The sequence below is a fragment of the Ascaphus truei genome, chromosome 5, assembly GCF_040206685.1.
Source record: "Ascaphus truei isolate aAscTru1 chromosome 5, aAscTru1.hap1, whole genome shotgun sequence".
NCBI lineage: Eukaryota > Metazoa > Chordata > Amphibia > Anura > Ascaphidae > Ascaphus > Ascaphus truei.
The window spans coordinates 276689861-276710851 of record NC_134487.1 but is presented as its reverse complement, the minus strand read 5'-3'; the positions used below and the strand labels follow the sequence as shown (position 1 = coordinate 276710851).

At 45.8% G+C, this 20991-nt stretch overlaps 1 protein-coding gene across 2 annotated transcripts in view; it reads left to right on the top strand.

Moving 5' to 3' along the window:
- Positions 1-548: 548 nt before the first annotated feature.
- FAXDC2 (fatty acid hydroxylase domain containing 2) overlaps positions 549-20991 on the top strand; it is a 33233-nt gene continuing 12790 nt past the window's right edge. The window contains exons 1-4 of one of the 2 annotated variants that reach the window (XM_075602156.1): positions 549-700; positions 17377-17432; positions 18288-18332; positions 18667-18758. In XM_075602156.1, the coding sequence (XP_075458271.1) occupies positions 598-700; positions 17377-17432; positions 18288-18332; positions 18667-18758 (296 nt within the window). In that variant the 5' untranslated portion in view covers positions 549-597. The remainder of the gene's footprint in view (positions 701-17376; positions 17433-18287; positions 18333-18666; positions 18759-20991) is intronic. The other variant, XM_075602157.1, reaches the window with a different exon arrangement.

The window sequence follows — 20991 nt, the reverse complement described above, 5'->3', positions numbered from 1 at the left end:
CCATTTTTTAGGTTCAATCTACTCGTGGGAGACAAAAGCAGCCTAATAACCTAATAATGCAAATGGCTGCCTTAAACCAGCGCAACCATGCTCGAAGCAAAGATAAGCATGCTTTAGTTTCTTAGAAAAGAAGAGCGGTGTGTTCCAGGGAAACTCGAAATGGGGAAATGATTGTCAATCAGGGGCTTCCTCTACCCCATATCCCACCCTGTTTATGCCAGGCAGCCAATAAAGATGAAGAGGGAAAAAAAAGGGGGGGTGGGGGTTGCCTTATTCAATGCACAGAGACATCACACAAAAGGGAGCCAGACAAAAGCAAACCCAGCGTCCCAGCTTGTCATGTTTACAAAGCAACTTAAAATGAAATCTATATTTACAATATACATACACGCTGTAATTGTCAGATTTTTTGGGGAGGGGTAAAAAGGGCATCAGTTAGGCAGACTTCAGCCTCTTAAACATGTCACTGACATTGGCTCATGCTGATCCTAGGAGGGACGGCACTTTTTAAGGGGTGTTCCAGAGTCCAGTATTGTGTGCACTTTGGCACAGCATCACAGAAAGGTGGAGCCTGTGAGCTGCTTGGGAGACTGTCACATGCAAAACAATACTAAAGAGCAGCTGCTTGTCCCAGTGAGAGGCAGAACACGCAGGAACAGCAGGCAGAGGGAATCTGGGGGGAGCAGCAGCGAAGAGGCAGGTGAGCACTGGACATTGATACTGAGTGTTTGTAGCAAGGGTTGCAATCCCGAGGCTGTTTGCTGGATGCTCAGACGCTCAATTTCCTGTTATAACACCACTGCATGAATGCCTTTTGCGTCAACTTTGCATGCCAGCGAGTGGTTATTGGAGCGATTACACGTACAGCGCACTTATTTGCCACGCTATTATTACTATCAGTCTGTGATGCTCCTTTACGTTCTCTGTGCAATAATATATCTGCCAGGTCGGTAAATGCAAGCATATTATAATACATTATTAAAGGCCGGGGGTCCGTGCGAGGCCTCTGTAAGTCCCTTACCTTGTCTCGGACGGCTTCGGGCGACGTGTCGCCATGGAAACGTGGCATCAAATGACGTCGTGTGGTTACATGACCCCGCAGCGTCATTAGACGTCAGAGACATGGTAAGGGGGTGGGCGCCAGCAGGGGGGGAGAGCAGGCAGAGGGGTGCAATAGAAAAAGTTTGTGCACCCCTGAGTTAGAGGGAATAAGGGACAATGTTGAAACAAAAGGTAAAAGTGGCTGCACAAAGTGGGACGCAGTATGCCACAGGGTGGGTTATGGTCCAGCCACACAGCTGGATCTATTGAGGTTTAGGGGTGGGGATGTAAGGCTGAGATTATAGTCTGCGTGCTCCTCATTGCATCGCGGGCGCCTCTCGTCCGAGCGATGTGTGAATTCAGCTGGAAGCGATTGGGGACGCGATGGGGTGGCGTGGCGGACGTGGTTCACCGTGATTGGCTTAACCGCTCACGTGACGCGGCCGTCGCTTGAAAAGCCAAAAATGTTTTTTTTTTTTCAAAACGCAGTCGCACCACCGATCTCTGTTGTGCACGCACACTTGCGGCGGCCTCATAGCGATTCTGCAATTTGTTCTCAAAGCGCGCGTGCGCCATCGCACGGACAATAATCTCAGCCTTAGATAGCGTTGAGCATGGCCATAGAGATCAGCATAGAAGGTCGGTATCAAAAGTGTGAAATGTGCTCTAAACTTTACACCAAAAAAAATATATATATATTCACCAAATCAGGAAAGAGCTTGGAAAAAGGAATTGTGCATAGACGGCTTGAGATCTGTCGCAGGCAAGCTCAGCGGCGTAGTGTGCTGAAGCAGCAGTTGCCACATATAAGAAAATGAATGTTTTCTACATTATCAGATCTGGGGTATTCTGAACTTCGTGGACCACAGATATGTTTTTTATTTTAAGCAGTACAGAAAATAATAAAAGATGCACCGCAATGAAGTCCCAGATTTCTATTGGTCATCGGAGTAAGATCCCCCCCCCCCCACCCCCCATTGTTCTGTCTGGGAAATTTTAAGCATCACACTCCCCCCTCCTCCCCCCCCCCCCCCCCCACACTTTTAATTCTTACAGGATAGGGACCTGGAAGCACCTCCAGTGTTGAGTCGCACTATTTGTAGATTTGGGGGCTTTTAACTGGGTTTGCCCACTTAAAAAAAAAAAAATTGGTGTTCTTACCACTTTTCTATTCCTCTAGCTCTAGGGTTTCATGTGTGCTCTGCAAGTTACTGATCTGTGATTTTACTACCTTAGTTTGTTCTTTCTTTGTATTTTGCCCAACTTGCGTTTGATATTTTTAAATGTTTATTTTTTAGAATACGTTTATAGTCATATTATTTGAGGCAGTGCTCGAAGAATATTAGTATTATTTATGGATACACTGATGGCAAAACTCCTCTCCCTAAGGCTGAGTGCCCGCTGGCTACTGGAGCGCCCGCTGTGGCGGACGCTGCGGCGGACGCTGCAGGCACAAGAGCCGCCCCACAATGGGGCCGGGCCCGCTGCGAGGGGCAGCCGCTGCGCCGAGAGAAACTACTGCTCTCAAGAGAATTGAGAGCACGACTCGTGACGGAGCGCTAGGCCACACACCCCGGCGGTTCAGCCAATGAGGGCGAACCTGCCGGGTGATGTCACAGCCACGCCCCTCCTGTCTTTCCCCCTGCAGCTCACTGCAGACCAGGGGAATCGGCTGCACACGCCGCCAGCCTCGCGGGTGCGCCTGCAGCCCAGGCACTGGGGCCACAGCCTAAGGCCCAGAGCCACAAAAAGGTGCTAAGCTTCAGCACGGCTTTCCTCCGATTCATATGAATAGGAGTCGAGTCGTGCTAAAGCTTAGCCCGCTTTTGTGGATCTGGGCCTAAGTGTCTATATACAAATTGGATTCTTGAATCTGGTTATAAGGCTAATGATTGAGTGCTCATTTGCATGTCATTACCCAGAATCCCCGGCTGCAGTGGAAGCACTGTTTGCTAAGCGATAAAGGGCAAAGATGGGCTTGCAGATCTGTCGGAGACATGCAAATGCACCACAAGTGGTATTTTTATTTGCTGTATAAAGATGAAATCAGACAAGATGATTTTATGCTCCCAGTTGACTTAAATGTAAGCAGCTTTTTATTAAATGTGTTGTCATATTTGATGGAGAACATTAGGCAGCAGTGGTTACACTTCCTCAGGCCTTGCCGAGTCGAAGTACAGTACAGTGAAACAGAATTTGATGCATCTCTTTAGAAGATGGGGCCTTATTCTTGCCCAAACGCTTTAGTTTGCAATTTGAGGAGGTGTGGAAAAGGCCCAATTGGCCACTTTAGCTTGCAATTTGAGGAGCATCAGCCAAAGCGCTTGGGCAAGGTGTGTGCAACATACCTTAGGGAGAAGGAGCGGCTCAGTGAATCAAGACACTGACTGCAACCTGACACTGAAGCAGGGGAACCTGGTTCAATTCCGGCTGTCAGCTCCTTGTGACCTTGAGCAAGTCACGTTATCTCCCTGTAGATTGTAAGCTCATCTGGGCAAGGACTATGTTTGTAAAAAAATTCCTATGTGCTACGTACCGTGCGTTATACTGTAATTGTGAAGCGCTTTGAGTCCCATTGGGACAAAGGCGCTATATGAAATAAAGTTATTATTATGTTGATACGTTGACATAATTGGACAATGAATCTTAGTGTTGATTTAAGGCTAAAATGCCTTAATACATATAGAATTTAATGCAAACCTAATGGCATAATGGAATTGGGCCCATTGCCCCCATTCTACCTAGTTCTCATGTAATGCCAGCTTCTGTCATACATACAATGTATTGGAGCATAAGTTAAACATGGCACATATACACCATAACCCACATGTACACACCTGACAGGAGACCTCAATAAAAGAACACATTATTATCTTCATTGTGAGAGGCAAAGCCTACGTTGGGTATGTCTTGGGCCCACTCTGAGTGATACCAAATTCTATATGTCTTGTGTATTATTTTTTATTTAAAATGTGTTGGAAAAAAAAGGACAATAATGCCAAGCTTTCAGAAATAAAAGCAATATTAAATATCGGGGGGAGATTCCATATTACTACTGCTGAAGTCAGAAGGGTAAAATGTTGGGGTAGTAATCGGAGAGACGGAACACACACACTGGCCCAGAATTCTCTGGAGACAAATAAATTCCAAGTGTTTTTACATAATCCAGACACCGTCCTCCTTAAAGGGGAGATATGTCTGCACAGGCCCTCCAGGGTGGGGGTCAGCCCCAGGTGTAGAGTAGCGTATCCGGGTCTGCGAGCCCTCTTTACAGGGAGGTTGAGTTGGAGAAGACTGGGACCCTTATCCATACAAGAGAAGGGCCACACACCAGCAGGTACTCACTCCTATATCACAGACTGTCCCTCAAATGCAGCTGGAAGTTTGCCAGCATGTTTATTCCTCCATAGCCAGAGTTTGAGTAGCCCGTCAGCCCCAGACTTTTAGCAGACTCCGTGCTGAATGCCATGTTTTTTTATATTTACTTACGCTCTTCCTGCTCTCTCCAAAGCTGTTTTTATTGATAAAATCAGATTATCTGAGCAGCCAGGCAGATGTGTTCTGTACCCTCAGTAGCTCAGATAAAGGGAAAAGCTGGACTGGCTCATGAATACATATATTGTTGGTACGCTGTAATCGTCAGCCTGTTGTGATACTGTCCTGTCACAGGGGCATATCGACATTTTAGTACTCCATATACTATGGTATTTGAAAAAGTTCTTGATAAACTATGTTGGTTTTAGTCTTCACTGCCCCACAAGCCATCAGTTGCAGCAGACCCCTGAGGACTTGCATAGACTGGTTGGAAAGTCCTTCGGAGATGATACATGGTTCCCCCAACCTCTGTGGACCCTTTGCTTCCTGAGATATAATCAATTCCTCCACTGGACAAAAAAAAGTCTGGGTCAGCCTAGGTCTGACAGCCAATAGAAAGCTTTAGCATCATAGGGAGATGGCGTCACAACTTTCTGTGGGTGACTCCGCAACCATAATTGTAGTTTATTTGTCTTAAAGAGGCATGTATAAAACCTTCAAGCGTCTACAGAACTGTGGGATCCCATGAGATCAGGAGACCACGGGTACAGCTCCGGGGGACCCCTTGGTTCAGGTACAGTATCACGGGAGACCAGGTACTTACACCTTTATCCTGGGATCATATCATTGAGCAAAATCAAAATGTAAAATAAATTGTGTTTATTTCTTGGAAACAGACATACACACAGTGAATTACAATAATACAGGAGTAAACACACTTACTGGGGTTTTGGGCTGAAAAACTAAACTTCCTTGACCAAAATTAAGTCTTTAACAAGTCCGTTGGAAATGGTGCTGAAAGTAGGACTTGGAAAATATTCTGCTCTGCAGTCCTGCAGCCGTTTCCTTGCTAGCTCCGCAAGGCTTCTTTGGGCTTGGAGTCACAACTCAACTTGGATCTGTCTTGTGATCTCTTTCCTGGGCTGGCTACTAACTTTTTTTTATAACATTTGCAAAGTCAGTCCCACAGCATTACTGCCAACCCACATGCGTGGGGACTTTACTGCTAGCCATTCACATGTTTGCCAGTCTTGCAACGGCTGGCACCTGAGCTTCAGCATAGCAAAGGGGCATGTGCGAAAATCGCCATCTTGCCTACTTGTCATGCAGAGGCCAGGTGCCTCTCAGTCTAGGGAGGTGACCACTTGCCAGGATGGCCTGTAATCATCCCAGGACTTGGCACTTAACTCAGCCATCCTGCATGGCTGTTCACACTCCTGGCCACACGTGTTACTTTGATGTACGGACTCAGGGGCAGACTTATGCCCGTAATATAGTGGGTGCGCTTTCTGCGCCGTGCGCGCGCGGCACTCACAATTGGCTGTGGTTAGCCACCCATTCTATGCTAGGGCTGCGCGCACGGCAGTGAGCGTGGAGCCGGCCGATCGAGGGGAAGACTATGAAAAATATGTTTTTGCGCTGCTACCGCGGCGCTGTGTGTGTGTGTGTGTGTGTGTGTGTGTATATATATATGTGTGTCTGTGTGTCTGTATCAAAGTTGCATAATGTTAATAAATAATTTAATCTCGCATGTCTTTTTAAATTTTTTTTAAATCCACGCGATGAGAGGGGGTCATCCTGATTCGGGATTCTTGTAGTTTTAACCTCAATCGGGTTCATATGTGATGTCTTCAGAAGCATCTTTTCTCAGGTTCAGATATTGATATTGCACCGAATCCTCTGCCTGTATATGACCCTGGTTTCTAGCTCACTGAAAGGAGTTTTCTTGGAGTAAACTAGCAAACCATGTATAATGTAGAGTGCTCCAGGCTAACGATCTACTGCAACCAGAAGGGAATCATTACCTCTAGCTCTGTTAGGACAGTGTTTAGAAGTTGGGAAGTGTGGAGTGAGGAGAAAAGCTCCATTGACTCTAATTACTCTCTCTGCATAGAGGCAGAAGACAGGCATACTGTATAGTGGAGAGAAAAGAGGAAGAAAGTCATGAACCCAGGGAGGAGAAGAAAAGGAGGGCAAGACAGAGAGAAAGAATACAGACTGAAAGATATGGATAATACATTAAGAGTACAAGACACGCATGCGCGCGCGCGCACGCACACACACTGCTTCCCAGTGACAAACACACAGAGAGACAGCTACCCAGCGACACACACAAAGTATCCTTCCAAGCCTGTCGCTCACAGCAGCACGGACCGTACACACAAAGTGTGCGTCACATGCACGAGCGTTCGCACAGGCACGCGCGCCCACTATATTACGGGCCTTAATGGCACCACACCCTGGTACCTCATCAGCCCCCTGTGGGGTCCTGCAGTATAAAGACCCAGCTTATGTTACAATGTATGAGTATACTACATTTTAAACCTATCAGTTTAATAAAATATACTTTATACATTTTCTTACTAAAATGTAGTAAGTCTATTGGTGTGAGGGATAGTGTGAAAACTTGGCCTGTTTCATCCCCACTAACCCTATCCCTTACACTCTTTATTTTAATAAAAGCTTCATAGTCTTATACCTGACTGGAGTACCCCCTGAACCCCCTATACCAGGGCCAGTGTTACTGGGCATCCCCCTGAGAGTAGGGACCCCTGTACTGTTCTGGGGATAGCTTGCCCCCTTATCCTTATGGTTGAACATTTTACATACATTGCATAGCAGTACATGTACAACAGGCAGGTCCAAGAGCTGACACTCTAGGACCCCCAAACACAGCCCAGGGGCAACCAAGTGGGCTTAACCTTTATTAGTGAGCCAGGTTACCCCCTCACCGTCACATACAGTTTACAAAAAAAAAAGGAAAAATAATAAAATCATGGTGACTGCTAATTAAAACAATTCACTTTCTGCAGTGCACAGGGCATTCTCACCCCCCCCCCCCTCCCAAAACAAGGAGATTAGTATTCCTCTGTACTTATCTGGAAGTACTTTATGGCTGTGATATGAAGACATTACTAATATGTGCGCACTGCACATTGTACTTGTTTTTGCGCGTGGATCTGGATAAGATGAGAAGCTTTCCCTGTGAGCAAATAAACGTAACATGCAAACAGGTTTACTATTTATTTTTTATATATATATAGGTTTTTTTTAAATTGGGTTTACAAGTTTTAAGCAACGACATTACAATACAGGAAAAAAACAATACGATACACCGAAAAACACACTTTTACACTAAATCATTTTTATATTTACTATTTTAAACGTTCAAAGTACCTTTGTAACCAGGGGCTAAGGAGTTTATTTATAAAAGTCTCCGGGCTTAAAGCAGCAGTTAAAGCAATATCCTATATGTGTGTTTTTTTTTTTTTTTTTAATAAATCAGTTCTGTACTACTGTATGAGAAAATACTTGTAGCACTTTAAAAAAAAAATGTTTTAAAGACATTTTTAATTTTTCTAATGTAGGAAGCATTCCCCTTCTGATAGGCTCTGGCTCTTGAACCCCGCCCTCTCTCTAGCAATGCACCAATTGAATCTAGTAACTGCCCAGTCAATCATATTCCGGGACTACATTGCCCAGAATGCTGTGCAAGAACTCAATTAAATAACCCGGAGCAAGCGATCGATTACAGGAGAACGTATCGATCTGCAGCTTAGCTAATCACTTGTCAGTGTGCAGATTGTATTGATACACATATTGAATGGGGGAAAAAAAAATATATATATATATATATTTTAAAAACAGCAGCTTGAACTGCAGCTTTAAAAACTGGGACAGAACCAGTGCAAGAGAATTGTACCGGATTTATCAAAGGAAAAACTCACATTGGGATTATTTTCTCTGATAAACACTGTGCTGGTTTTGTGCGCTGCTCCCCCCGCCCACCCATTTCATATCATATTAACGGTGTAGTTAGGGTGACCAGATTTTGAAAATGAAAAACCGGGACATTTTTTTTTTTACATAACAGTTTATTTATTGTAGTACACTTATACTTACGACCATTAGTCTTTGTTACATAGTTGTGTGTGTGTGTGTTGACCTCACTAATCGAACAAAAAAAACCCAGATGTGAATGATTCTGAACCCCTTAACCAGTGTCTGGATGCCCCCTCTTCACAATTTCTAAAGCAGCTGGGATCTTACCTGATCCGCAGTCCCTCAAGGTACTATACTGGAGGGGAGGTGTTCCCTACCTGTCTTTCGAGGTCTCCCGTGTGAAACTTGAGTCAGATCTGGAAGAAAGAAGGGTAGGTTACTTCGGTGTAGGTATACGGCAGTTAAAATAAGACAGGGAGGGTGAGAGACAGAGAGAGGGTGAGAGAGACAGAGAGAGAGGGTGAGAGAGACAGAGAGAGAGGGTGAGAGAGACAGAGAGAGAGGGTGAGAGAGACAGAGAGAGAGGGTGAGAGAGACAGAGAGAGAGGGTGAGAGAGACAGAGAGAGAGGGTGAGAGAGACAGAGAGAGAGGGTGAGAGAGACAGAGAGTGGGTGACAGAGACAGAGAGAGGGTGAGAGAGGCAGAGAGAGGGTGAGAGAGGCAGAGAGAGGGTGAGAGGCAGAGAGAGGGTGAGAGAGACAGAGGGTGAGAGAGACAGAGGGTGAGAGAGACAGAGGGTGAGAGAGACAGAGGGTGAGAGAGAGAGGGTGAGAGAGACAGAGGGTGAGAGAGACAGAGGGTGAGAGAGACAGGGGGTGAGAGAGACAGAGGGTGAGAGAGACAGAGGGTGAGAGAGACAGAGGGTGAGAGAGACAGAGGGTGAGAGAGACAGAGGGTGAGTGAGAGAGAGAGAGAGGGTGACAGAGAGAGAGAGGGTGACAGAGAGAGAGAGAGAAGGTGACAGAGGGTGAGAGAGACAGAGGGTGAGAGAGACAGAGACAGAGGGTGAGAGAGACAGAGGGTGAGAGAGACAGAGACAGAGAGAGAGAGAGGGACAGAAAGGGAGAGGGACAGAGAGGGAGAGGGTGAGGGGGAGAGGGGGAGAGGGGGAGGGAGAGGGGGAGACAGACACGGGTACACACACACACACACTGGTACACACACACACACACACACACTGGTACACACACACACACACACACTGGTACACACACACACACACACACACTGGTACACACACACACACTGGTACACACACACACTGGTACACACACACACACTGGTACACACACACAGGTACACACACACACACTGGTACACACACACACACACTGGTACACACACACACTGGTACACACACACACACTGGTACACACACACTGGTACACACACACACTGGTACACACACACACTGGTACACACACACACACTGGTACACACACACACACACACACACACACTGGTACACACACACACACACTGGTACACACACACACACTGGTACACACACACACTGGTACACACACACTGGTACACACACACACTGGTACACACACACACACACACACACACACAGGTACACACACACACTGGTACACACACACACACACACACACTGGTACACACACACACACACACACTGGTACACACACACACACACACACACACACTGGTACACACACACACACACACACACACACAGGTACACACACACACACACACTGGTACACACACACACACACACACACACACTGGTACATACACACACTGGTACACACACACACTGGTACACACACACACACACTGGTACACACACACACACACACAGACTGGAGTACAGAGGCAGCCACGAGCAGGTGGCTCTCCACCTCCCCTTGCACCCACCCCCGCGCCCATCTCCCGCACCTAGGGGGGGGGGGGGGGGATAGGAGCGCCGGGACACAAAGGTAAACTGCCGCCGCCCCCCCTCCCCCGGAGGGCAGCCACGGGCTCCCGGGGCAGAATGGGGGAACACCGCGCAGCCACCACTGCCAGCCCCCGCGCCCATCTCCCGAACCAAGGGGACAGGGGGGGGGGAGGGGGAAGGGAGCACCAGGACAGGAGACAAAGGATAAAAAACCCACCTCCTATCCCCCCGGGCGGGCAGAGGGGGGGAAACACCGCGCAGAAGAGCCAGGAGCCGTTACACACAGAAAATCGGTACAGCTCCCGAAAAACCGGGACTGTACCGGCAAAAGGGGGACGGGTGGTCACCCTAGGTGTAGTGCTAAGTAGTAAGGCATTATATGGCAGTCTTTAGAAGGTGCCTTGTTGCTTAGCAACGCTAACTACATCTGGTCCCAAATCTGAATCTTTAGGAGGCAAAAACAGAAACAGGCCTGAGAAATAAAGTCTCCGTTATTTAAGCAGTCTCACTGATTTTTAGATTGAGCACTGTCATACACTTCAACAAAGTCGAATTGTTACAATAAAGTATGTATGTTTATCTTTATTTATATAGCGCTTCACCGCAGTAATAGACAGGACATAAGATTATAACACATGTAACCCCTTTCCCCCCCACCCTAAGGGAGATTCGGTTCTGGTTACCGGGTGTAGTGCTGCTCACCTGTTAGGCTTACAGGATTCTGAGTGTCCGCCGGTATTAGTGGCGATAGACAGGACAGGCTCTCGGATCTGTAGCTCTCATCTTTGGTGCAGCGCCTTCATTCCCACAGGGCCTATCAGAGATATCGGTGCAGTCCCTGCAGGAAAACCTCTTTCCCTCCCTCTGAAAGGCTGCAGCCTCAGGCAGGAGTAAAACATAACGGTGGTCTTTATTCTGGTCTCACAGCATTCATCAACATACACAGCAACATCTTCTCTGTGTCCCTGGAGTCAACCCCAGGAGCTTAGGCCCAAGGAGTCTCTCCTTATCTCCCACACTCCCTGGTGGAGTATGGGGTAGTTGCTTCCACTCCCCTGCGGGAGGGAAGGCCTGGAACCAGGTCCCTGGTCCAGCACAGGATGGAACACACTGAGGAGTGAGGAGTGAGAAAGACAGTGAACACTGAATTTGGGCTGCGGCCCCTTTTTGTTACCAGGGGAGTGTCCCCGATCTTAGCCCCGGTGTGTAGGCCTTAGGCTGGGGCCATGGTCCTTCACCCGTGTAGAGGCGTGCGGAGGCTGGTCAGTGAGCGGGCACTTACCTGGCCATGGAGGACGGGGCGTGCCGAGGGGTGTCACGGAGCTGGTTCGCCCTCATTGGTCGAACCGCTCACGTGACCGGCCTGTCGTGCCAAGAAATCAGTTTGAGCTTTCCGCCCGCACGCAGCATGGACGCGAACACTCCCTTAAGGCACGGTCTGCTGTACCATGGCCCAAGCCTTAGGCACACCCCCTCCCTGTCACTCTAGGGAGCTTGTTACTGCAGCAGGGCCTAGATTTAACCCTAACACTGCCTGCGCTGTTACCAGGACGTATGTGTTAGGCAGGGAAATTAGTAGCCCAGGGGGTACCTGGCTACACACATAATGGGAATAAGCGCTTCAGACTTAAAAGTAACATTAGGAAAAGGGAAGGGAGTGCCTTTTTTCCGGCTTCAACCCCTAACGCTTAGGCCGTGTCCATGGTTATCGCGGCGCGATCAAAATGCAGTGCCTCTGTGATGCTGTCCTTAGAGCGCGCGATAGCGCACGCGATGTGAAAGCACCGGCATGCGCGCTCCCCGAGAAGACAAATGAAATGTGTTTCTGCCGCGCAACGGCTGGGTCACATGAGCGGTTCGCCCAATGAGGGCAAACCTGCTCTGTGACGTCACGGCCACGCCCCTCCCCCCCCGTCACGTCTACCCAGGCAACAAAATCCCTGCAGCTAAAAGGCGCGAGCGACGTTGCGCGCTCACCATTGACACAGCCTTACTGAATAGGTTCTTTAGAAGGTGAAATAGCTGAGGCCGTTTCTCTGCCTGTAGTAGTGGTGACAGGGACACACTGGGGACTGTTTATCAAAGTCTCCAAAACGGCACCTGATTTATCTAGTAAAGAAAAAAATCAAAGAAAATTAATTTTGTTTCTTTAAAAAAAAAAAAAATGTACAGCTTTTGATACGGATAATTTGTCAGTTTTGTAATGAAAAGACCCTGATTACCCTTATAACTGTTCTCGATATGGGAAACATCACAGTATCAGACATGCAGGTGGATAGCTGCTGAACGAGCACATTTCACCCTTTTTAGTTCCCAAAAAAGTTTGCTTGGATCCAAAAGTTTTGCAACTAGTTTGCTTCACGCTAAAAAGTCAATGGGTGTTGCATTTGAACTTAAATTCGTTTACTTTGCTTTAGAATTTTGCTGAAACTTTAAAAACAAACAAAAAAAAAAACCAACACATTGACAAAAAAAAATGTAAAAAAAATTCATGGCTGCTCTCTTACCACTTAAGCGAAATAGTGAATATTGAACAATTGAGGCTATTTCACTAGAACGTTTAGCCCTAATTTCTTTTTAGAATAGAGGGCATTGCACTTTTCACATGTATACGTGTATACCTATAAATAAGTAATGACGGTTAGTGCACCTTAATAAATATATCTATTTAGAGGATTATTTATGAAAGTCTGTTACTGGTTAACTCGCCCAATCCAGGGGGAGGGGGGTTTCTTGAGGGCACGAGTTGAGACCCCATGCTTTGGCCGCGCTTATAGTGACGGCGACAGCGACACGACGGCGATGCTGACGTCACGCTGCGGTTGCTGGAAAAATCTAATTGAAATTACTTCCAGCGATCGCGACCACGCCGTCGCGTCGCGCTTACTATAAGCGCACACGACTGCGTCAATGCATTTGTTTTGCCGCGACGTCTCTGTTGCCGTCACTATGAGTGCGGCCTAAGAGTTTAAAACCTGTGATGACACATTTAAACGTTATGTATGTATGGTATTGGCATTTCAAGAGATTCAGATCAAATAAAAGATCTTCCTAATATACAGAGGCGAGAAAGTTTGTGAACCCCTTAGGATTTTCACATATTTCAGATATTTGAAAGCTAAATGTTATTAGATCTTAATCTAAGTTCTAATAATAGATAAAGATAACCTGATCAAACAAATGACACAAAAACATGATACTTTTTCAATATTTATTTATCCATATGTAGCCCCTTTACCCCCACCCTAAATCAGATTAGGTATGCTACTCCATTTGTACTGTGCTGTGGTGCATACTGTACATGCATTGATACATAGAAAGCTTCCCCCCAGAAAAAAAACTTTGCTTTCTCCATTATACACATAGAGCAACTGTGCAGAGTATAACTGAGTATCTCTAATGTGTGTATCCTCACACTGCCAAGTCTCAGGGGGCTGCATTCTTTGCATTGCATGAAGATTATAAGAGATTATTTCTGCACACATATTTACACGATTTGACTTTTGATCGGTCGGGGTTTACATGGAAAGTTTCTGCATCTCCAAGACCCCTCTTCAATATGCTGCTTCCTAGTGCTCAGTAATAGTACAGTACAGCTCCATGCAAATACTGTATATGAGACCGAAATCTGTACACCTTTTTGACCTTCTTAACTTCTTTAATCATGAGACACTTCTGTTGCAGTATGTCCAGATATGATTGGAAGTCTGATGTTTGGCTCATAAGTAGGTGCTAATACTGCATGTGTTGGTTATTATCAAGGTGGGGGTTATACATTAAAGTGTGATGGTGCCGATCGGGCACTACCTGCACGGAAACTCCCCTAGACTTGAATGGTAGTTCCTGCGTGGTGGTGTCCCAATCACACTATTGCATTTGAATGAATAAGTCCCTATGTGAATGAGTTTCATTATCCCCCATAACCATACCTCTATTTCCCACTATGCAGATTATGTGATGTTTATCTAGCATCATGCAGCAAATAAAAATATCAATTGCGAGCACATTCACATCTCAGACAGGTCTGCAACCCTGCTTTCCCCCTTTATCTCCTAGGATACAATGCTTCCATTGCAGCCAGGGATTCTGGGAAATGACATGCAAATGAGCACAGTGTGTAACCCTTTTGCTTCAAAACCCTTTTAACATGAAGCCCTATAAACTTATGTCTGCCACATTACACAGCTTTTAAGCACAGCCTGGGTTAAAGAAGTGCAGAGCCAGTTAGCCTACTCACAGACAGCTGGTTCAACCGTTTGGGTCTCATCAGTGTGAGGCTGGTTATCCTGGCTTTGCAATACAGCAGGACCCCACTCATACGGCGGGTTCCGTTCCAGGCCGCCGCCAGAAAGCGAAAATCGCAGAAAAGCGGAACATAGCATTTGCTATGTCCACCGGCGATTTTCCGTGTCTCCTACACCTTCTGCGCATGCGCAGACTCGGCCGTCCCCCTTCTACGCATGAGTGAACTTGGCCGTCCCCCTTCAGCGCATGCGTGAACTAGGCCGTCCCCCTTCTGTGCATGCATGAACTCAGCGTCTTTCCTCTTCTGCGCATGCACGGACACGGCAGCCCCCTTCTCGGTACCTCTGTATTGGCGGACCGCCGAGAAGCGGGGCCTTACTGTATTAAGCTGGGATAGGTTACAGCCACACATTGAATAAGTTAGGGTGGGTAAAAAGGTGACAAAAACCCTCCACTGTGCAGCATAGAGCAAATACAAATATCACTTACATATCTAGCAGCATACAAATTCTCATTGCTCAAGAGTTAGTGCATCTTTATATATGACCGTTTGGAGCATTTTTATGGTAAGCAAAGGATCATCTGTGTCTGATTAGAAAGAACGGGTGCAAAGCCTGGAAAGTTAGAACTACAGAGCCATGTCACTGATAATATACAATGCCAGGGATATCTGCATATACAGACACATGTACCGGTTACAGAGAGTGTAAAGTTTTATAAACAACCTGACAAGCACTTTTTTGAGGCCAAGACTTATGCACCTCTCACTGCTAATGAGAGATGTGCTTTTTTTAATGAATAAAACATGCAGTCTATGGACATGTGCCTCCAATGTAGAACAAACCGCTTTATACGTGTGCTTGTGTCCCAGATATACAAGATAGATAGATAACGCTGCTTGGGACACATTCTTCTTTCACTGACTCACCTACACAGCTAATATTGTAGCTGTACTCCCCTTGTAACGTATGACGGTGGGGCAGCACTCCAGAAGAGTAACATACAATCAAAGGAAGGGAAGAAAGAAACACTAAGACTTTCTATAAGACGCTGAACTCCGTACATGTCCTCAAAGCATTACGTGTCACATTGTTTAAGTGCCGGTACGGGTTACCACACCCGTTCCAGGGTTAACGCCCATTGACTTGAATTCAACCATATAGTCACATACCGCCTGTGACACCCACCGATAAACAATTTACAATTGCCTCTCCAAGAGGGCCATGAAACTGGTGTCGGATACAGGCATTTACCCTTATCATTTGGCTTTTATAGGCAGTCAACATTTCGATCCATACTAGGCCATGAACAAGGATCCCTCTGGGGACTATGGCATTTGATTATCAATGAAGCCAAATGATATTGATCAATAGAGAGAAACGCTTGAGTGGTATACGCGCTCTTGCACCAGATCCATATAGTATATAAATTCAGAATTAATGCATAATCAAAAGGCACTGCTGATCAATAGAGAGACTTAATTGCAAGTGAGAAGTAGAGCACAGCCAAAAAGGAGCAAGGAGAGGATCCAAATAAATGCCCCAAAAAAGTTTAATGGAGTAACCAAAGCATAGAGGATAACCTCCTACGCGTTTCGCACTGGAAGTTCTTTATCAAGGAGTCCTCACTTGCAATTGGATCTTTCATCAGCAGCAGCACGTCTATCCAGACTGAGAGGAGGTGATTGGGAATACTACATTTTCCAAGTTAAGCGGACATTCCCAATGAAACTGAGGGGTGGGGTTCACTTCACTCTCCCCTGGTTTTCAGGGATTACCTGTCCATTGGATTTGCTTTATGGATACATTGATTCACAATATTGAATATTGATTCACCTATGCCTGTATACTCTGGATCTAAATTATTATCATTGGCCGGGTACTTGAGCACTCTTTTGCACACTTTATATCTCTATTCAATAGAGTGACCTGTCTGTAATTAGATCACATTGTTACTTTGTTCTTCTCGTGTATAGAAGGGAGCACCAAATGTGAAATAATCAAAAAAAATTACAGTGTAGTTAGCATGCTTACAGAAAAATAGGCAAAACATGAAATGGAAGGATAGTAACAGGGTAAAGAGGCAGATTTTAGAGACTTTCCCAGAAAATAGCCCAAATAATTTGATGTGGTGTGTAACGTTGATGAAGAATAAGCAGCTGAATGAAGTATCTTTTTGTAAGTTACATTTAATTCAGTGACCTCCATCTCAATGTCACTGCCATAACTCCCATTGCTTTTCATTTACTGCTGGAAGTTTGGGGGGGGGGGGTCTGAACTTTGGGACCACACTTGGTGCTAGGGCTATTGTGGGAAGTTAGTCATGTCTAGGCAGCCCAGCTAAGGGTTCAGCAGCGGCCTCAGGACTGGCTCACGCGTGGCATACCTGGAAAACCTGTTCTTTGCTTCTTACTGGTGGCGTGATCTCTGGTGCAAAATGGCACCTATGGAAAGTCTTCGCAAGCCACTTGGAAAAAAAAAAAAAAAGATTGCAATAGAGAGAAGCTCTGCACTTCTATGTTGAAACGTAGGGGGGCTGCAGCACCCTCACACTCCTACTTTCAGCTCCCCTGCCACTTTGTCCTGTAGCTCTTTACATAGTGTTTATAGGCGTGAGTTCTTGTCCTAGGGCTGGAGATCTGTCATCGTTAGCTCACATCTTCCCCTCTGTACTACTTTCCTCAACTTGTTTATCAGTGACCCGTAAAGTTAAGCAATATGAAAAGCTTCATTTAGATTGTGGAGGGCACTTTGAGAGGCGTTATCTTTTCCTTAAGGTTACACTTTTTCTTTTCTAAGTGTCATAACTCCTCTAGTGTTGTCCTCATGATCCTCATCATTAACTGCATCACAACTTTCACTTTCAGAGCAAAGTTTTCTGCCTGCCGAGATAAAGCCCAGAGGTGTGGACTTTAAGGTGAAGGTAAGGGTCACCCCAGTTCTCTTTTACGTATGTGTCATATATGAAGCCCAGCACAAAAACAGGGAATTAAGAATTTCTTTGATTATTTGGCTCTGCGTGCCCAACCCAGTTTGGCCAAAGCTGTTTTACGGGACTGCGGAGTAGAAGGCTCCATCCTGGATTTCCATGTATGCTCCATTGAGTATCGGAATTAAGGATTCAGCCATCTTCAAAACACCCACTCACCTAAACTTTACTGTAAAAAGCCATGTGTGTGACAACGTTTCCGAAAAACACAGATTTCAAGAACGGAGGATGGAAAAGGCGTATGAAAGTTATGTATTACAATGTTCCATTTGTTTCATTATCTTGAGAAACGTGTGGGAGACCCCTCCAGTAAATTGAGTTATAAAGCACCTTAGAAATTTCAAAAGGTTTTTAAGCTTTTCTGGTAAAAAAAATTAAAAAATGCATCAACAAAACAGATTTGCTGTTTAATTTTCCACATTAGATCGAATAATTAAGGTTCCGCTGTTCCATCATAACTTAGTAAGGGCTTAAAACAATATGTTATCTGCATTCTGAAAACCAGCAGAACTATTCAACGATTCTTCCATTTATAAAACCAACTCGTATCTTTTGCTCTGACACGTTCTATTTCCAAGGTCAGTGGGCACTCATAAGCATGACGTGTGTATATAATGGTGCACCATAATCTATCGCAGAAACAGAAAGTGTGTGTAATATGTTCAAGACCACATCCGCAGGCAATAATTATGGCTCTATCTCTACCTATGAATTAAAAATCCCTGTTATTGATCATGAAGTCCTCTTTCAGCCTGTCACCAGTTGTGGCTTTTGTCTGGTTTTTTTTAGATGGGAGAAGGTGAAACCTCTGGCCCTGCAGAACGGCGCAGTCAGGTAACAGTTGTCCCCAAAACAGGAATGTAGATCTCCCACCGCTTCAATCTACGGGTGGCAGCATTGCAGTTCAAGTCTGCATCTTCATCACTGTTAAACTCTGTCCTACCTCTGCACCTCTAAGTCTGTGCCAATTTTTGGAACCCCAACCCTATACCTCTTCACCCCCTCACTGCCCCATACTCCCACAATTCTGCTTCTGTACATTTTTACCCTCACCTCTGTTCCTCTCTGTTAGTGCTCAATGTTACAACTCTGTATCCCCAATGTTGCACCTCCACCATGCAACAGTATTCCTTGACTTTGGTAGTCTCTTCTATGCTTCCTTCATCAGGGTGGCCAGGTATGGGACTCGGTAAAGAAGACCGCCTTTGTACTGGGCACTGGTATCCTCACCTTCGCTGCCTTCAGGAACTCCGTTACATGGTGAGTGTACACCCTGCATTATGGTACCATTTAAAATAATATTGGAGGAGGAACACACACTTTCAGTTCTCTAAAGTCCCCAGTGTCAGGAAAACTCAAACGCTTTTCAAGACCCAAATGTAATGACCGTTTCAGCTTCTGTATTTTATCCTCTTCTAACCACCAAAAGAGAAGCTGCAAACTGTAGGAAAAGATGGTTTGTACTGTAGGGAGACCCGTCCCGAGGCGGTAAGGAGGTAAGGCACCGCCTAGAGGCAGCAGGTCTCAGGTGGTGGAAAGAGGGAGAGAGTGACAGCACTGCTGTTTCCCTTTACAAAAGATAAAATAATATTCCAGGCAGTTCTCGCTTATCCGCCGGAATGCGTCCCACAAACCGCCGTCGGTTAGCGGACCGTCGGATTGCGGGTCCCATGTTACATCGGTGGCGGTGACCGTCGGGTAAGCGGGTCGGACAATGCGTCCGGCATGGGATAAGGGAAAGGCCTGAATTGATGGCTAAAAGTCAGCACGGGAACAGAAACAATGGCTCCCAATTTGCTCTAGGTAGTGATCTTCAAAAGGAAGCCATATTGAGAGCATATAGCATAGAAGCCAATGAGAGAAGTCTACTTGTAGTGGAGGCTCTGGTCTTTGATGTCGAAGGACATCATTTGAAACCAAGACCCAGCTGTTTCTGACCTTCTGTGACTATTTCACCAAAACCAGATTTGAAGTTTGTACACTGCATAAAACACAGTGTACATGGCCAACATGACACTCATTTATTTTGCATCCTTTTCCTGGCCTGGCAAGGTTGTTTTCTTAGGTATCATGTAATCTATATTTTCTTTAGAAGTTGGAATTTTTGTAGGTGCTCGGTATCGTTCTGCAGTTCATTATGTTAATCTTCAATTAGGACGTGATGTATTATTCCCCACCAAGAGTAACAATGCTGCCAAGACATGTCCTAACAATAACATGGGACAACCTGGCAGATCAGTCAAGCAAGTTAAAGTAAATGTAATTATAATATAAACAAAGTTACAACTTATTCTCAAAGTATAATCTGATTGTAAGTAATCAAATCTCTGATAAATGGTTTCACATGACGGCCATTTTTGTCTGCAACCTTCAGGCCGCGTTGCCGCTGCCTGCGCTGCACGCGCTTCTGCGAGGCAGGCGGCGCGTGCAGCCGAGTCCCCCGGTCTGCAGTGAGCTGCAGGGGGAAAGACAGGAGGGGGCGTGACGGGGGAGTGGCCGTGACGTCACCCGGCAGGTTCACCCTCATTGGCTGAACCGCCGGGGGGGGCGTGGCCTAGCGCTCCATCGCGACTCCTGCTCTCAATTTTCTTGAGAGCAGGAGTTTGCAGCGTCCGCCACAGTAGCCAGCGGGGACCTGGCCTCAGAATGTGCAGTCATACTACTTACTCCCTGTTGCTTGATAATGTGGCATTTCAAAGTTACATTTCAGATCATTAACGGTTTCTCTGCCCCACTTTTCGGTCAGCCTATTTCAGGCACTGATGCTTATGGGATGAGGTGTGTTTATTTACTCAGTTGTAGGAAGTAAAATGTTTTCCTGACCAGGTCTGTGAACGCAGTACAGTATACGCATATGTGGCTTCTCTGAAGTCTTATGTGAATAATGGCCTAGTGATTCCTGTTTATAGGTTATTACAGGCTTTCTTTCCAATGAAAAAAAAGGCACAAAATGTACTCTGAGTCTGGACTGCAGGACTAGGAAAAGCAGAATAATATTCGGAATACTTTTAAAATAAAACCTAAAGACCGACTAGTATGTGTTAAGATGCATTTTGTTTCTCGTACCATTTATATAATCGTGGTTTTTAGTTTTCATTTTCTGGGCACCCTTATTTTTCAGTGTTCCCTAATTCCCTTTCCACCTCCCTAAGAACCCCCTTTTTTCTGCAACTCCTCCCCAACTGCATAAATCATAATTTAAAAAATATGACAAGTGAAAATAATACCTACACATTTTAATATTAAAAAAAATATATATTTTATTGGTACTATTCAAATGCAATAGCTCAGTGAGTCTAAGCAAGGACTCTGATAACGAGTGTGGAGCAGGGGAACCTGGTTCAATTCCCGGTGTCAGCTCCTTGTGACCTTGGGCAAATTACTTTATCTTCCTGTGCCTCAGGCACCAAAAACATAGAGTGTAAGCTCACCTGGGCAGGGACTGTGTCTGTAAAAATTCCTAAATGCTGCGTCCCGCACACCATACTGTAAT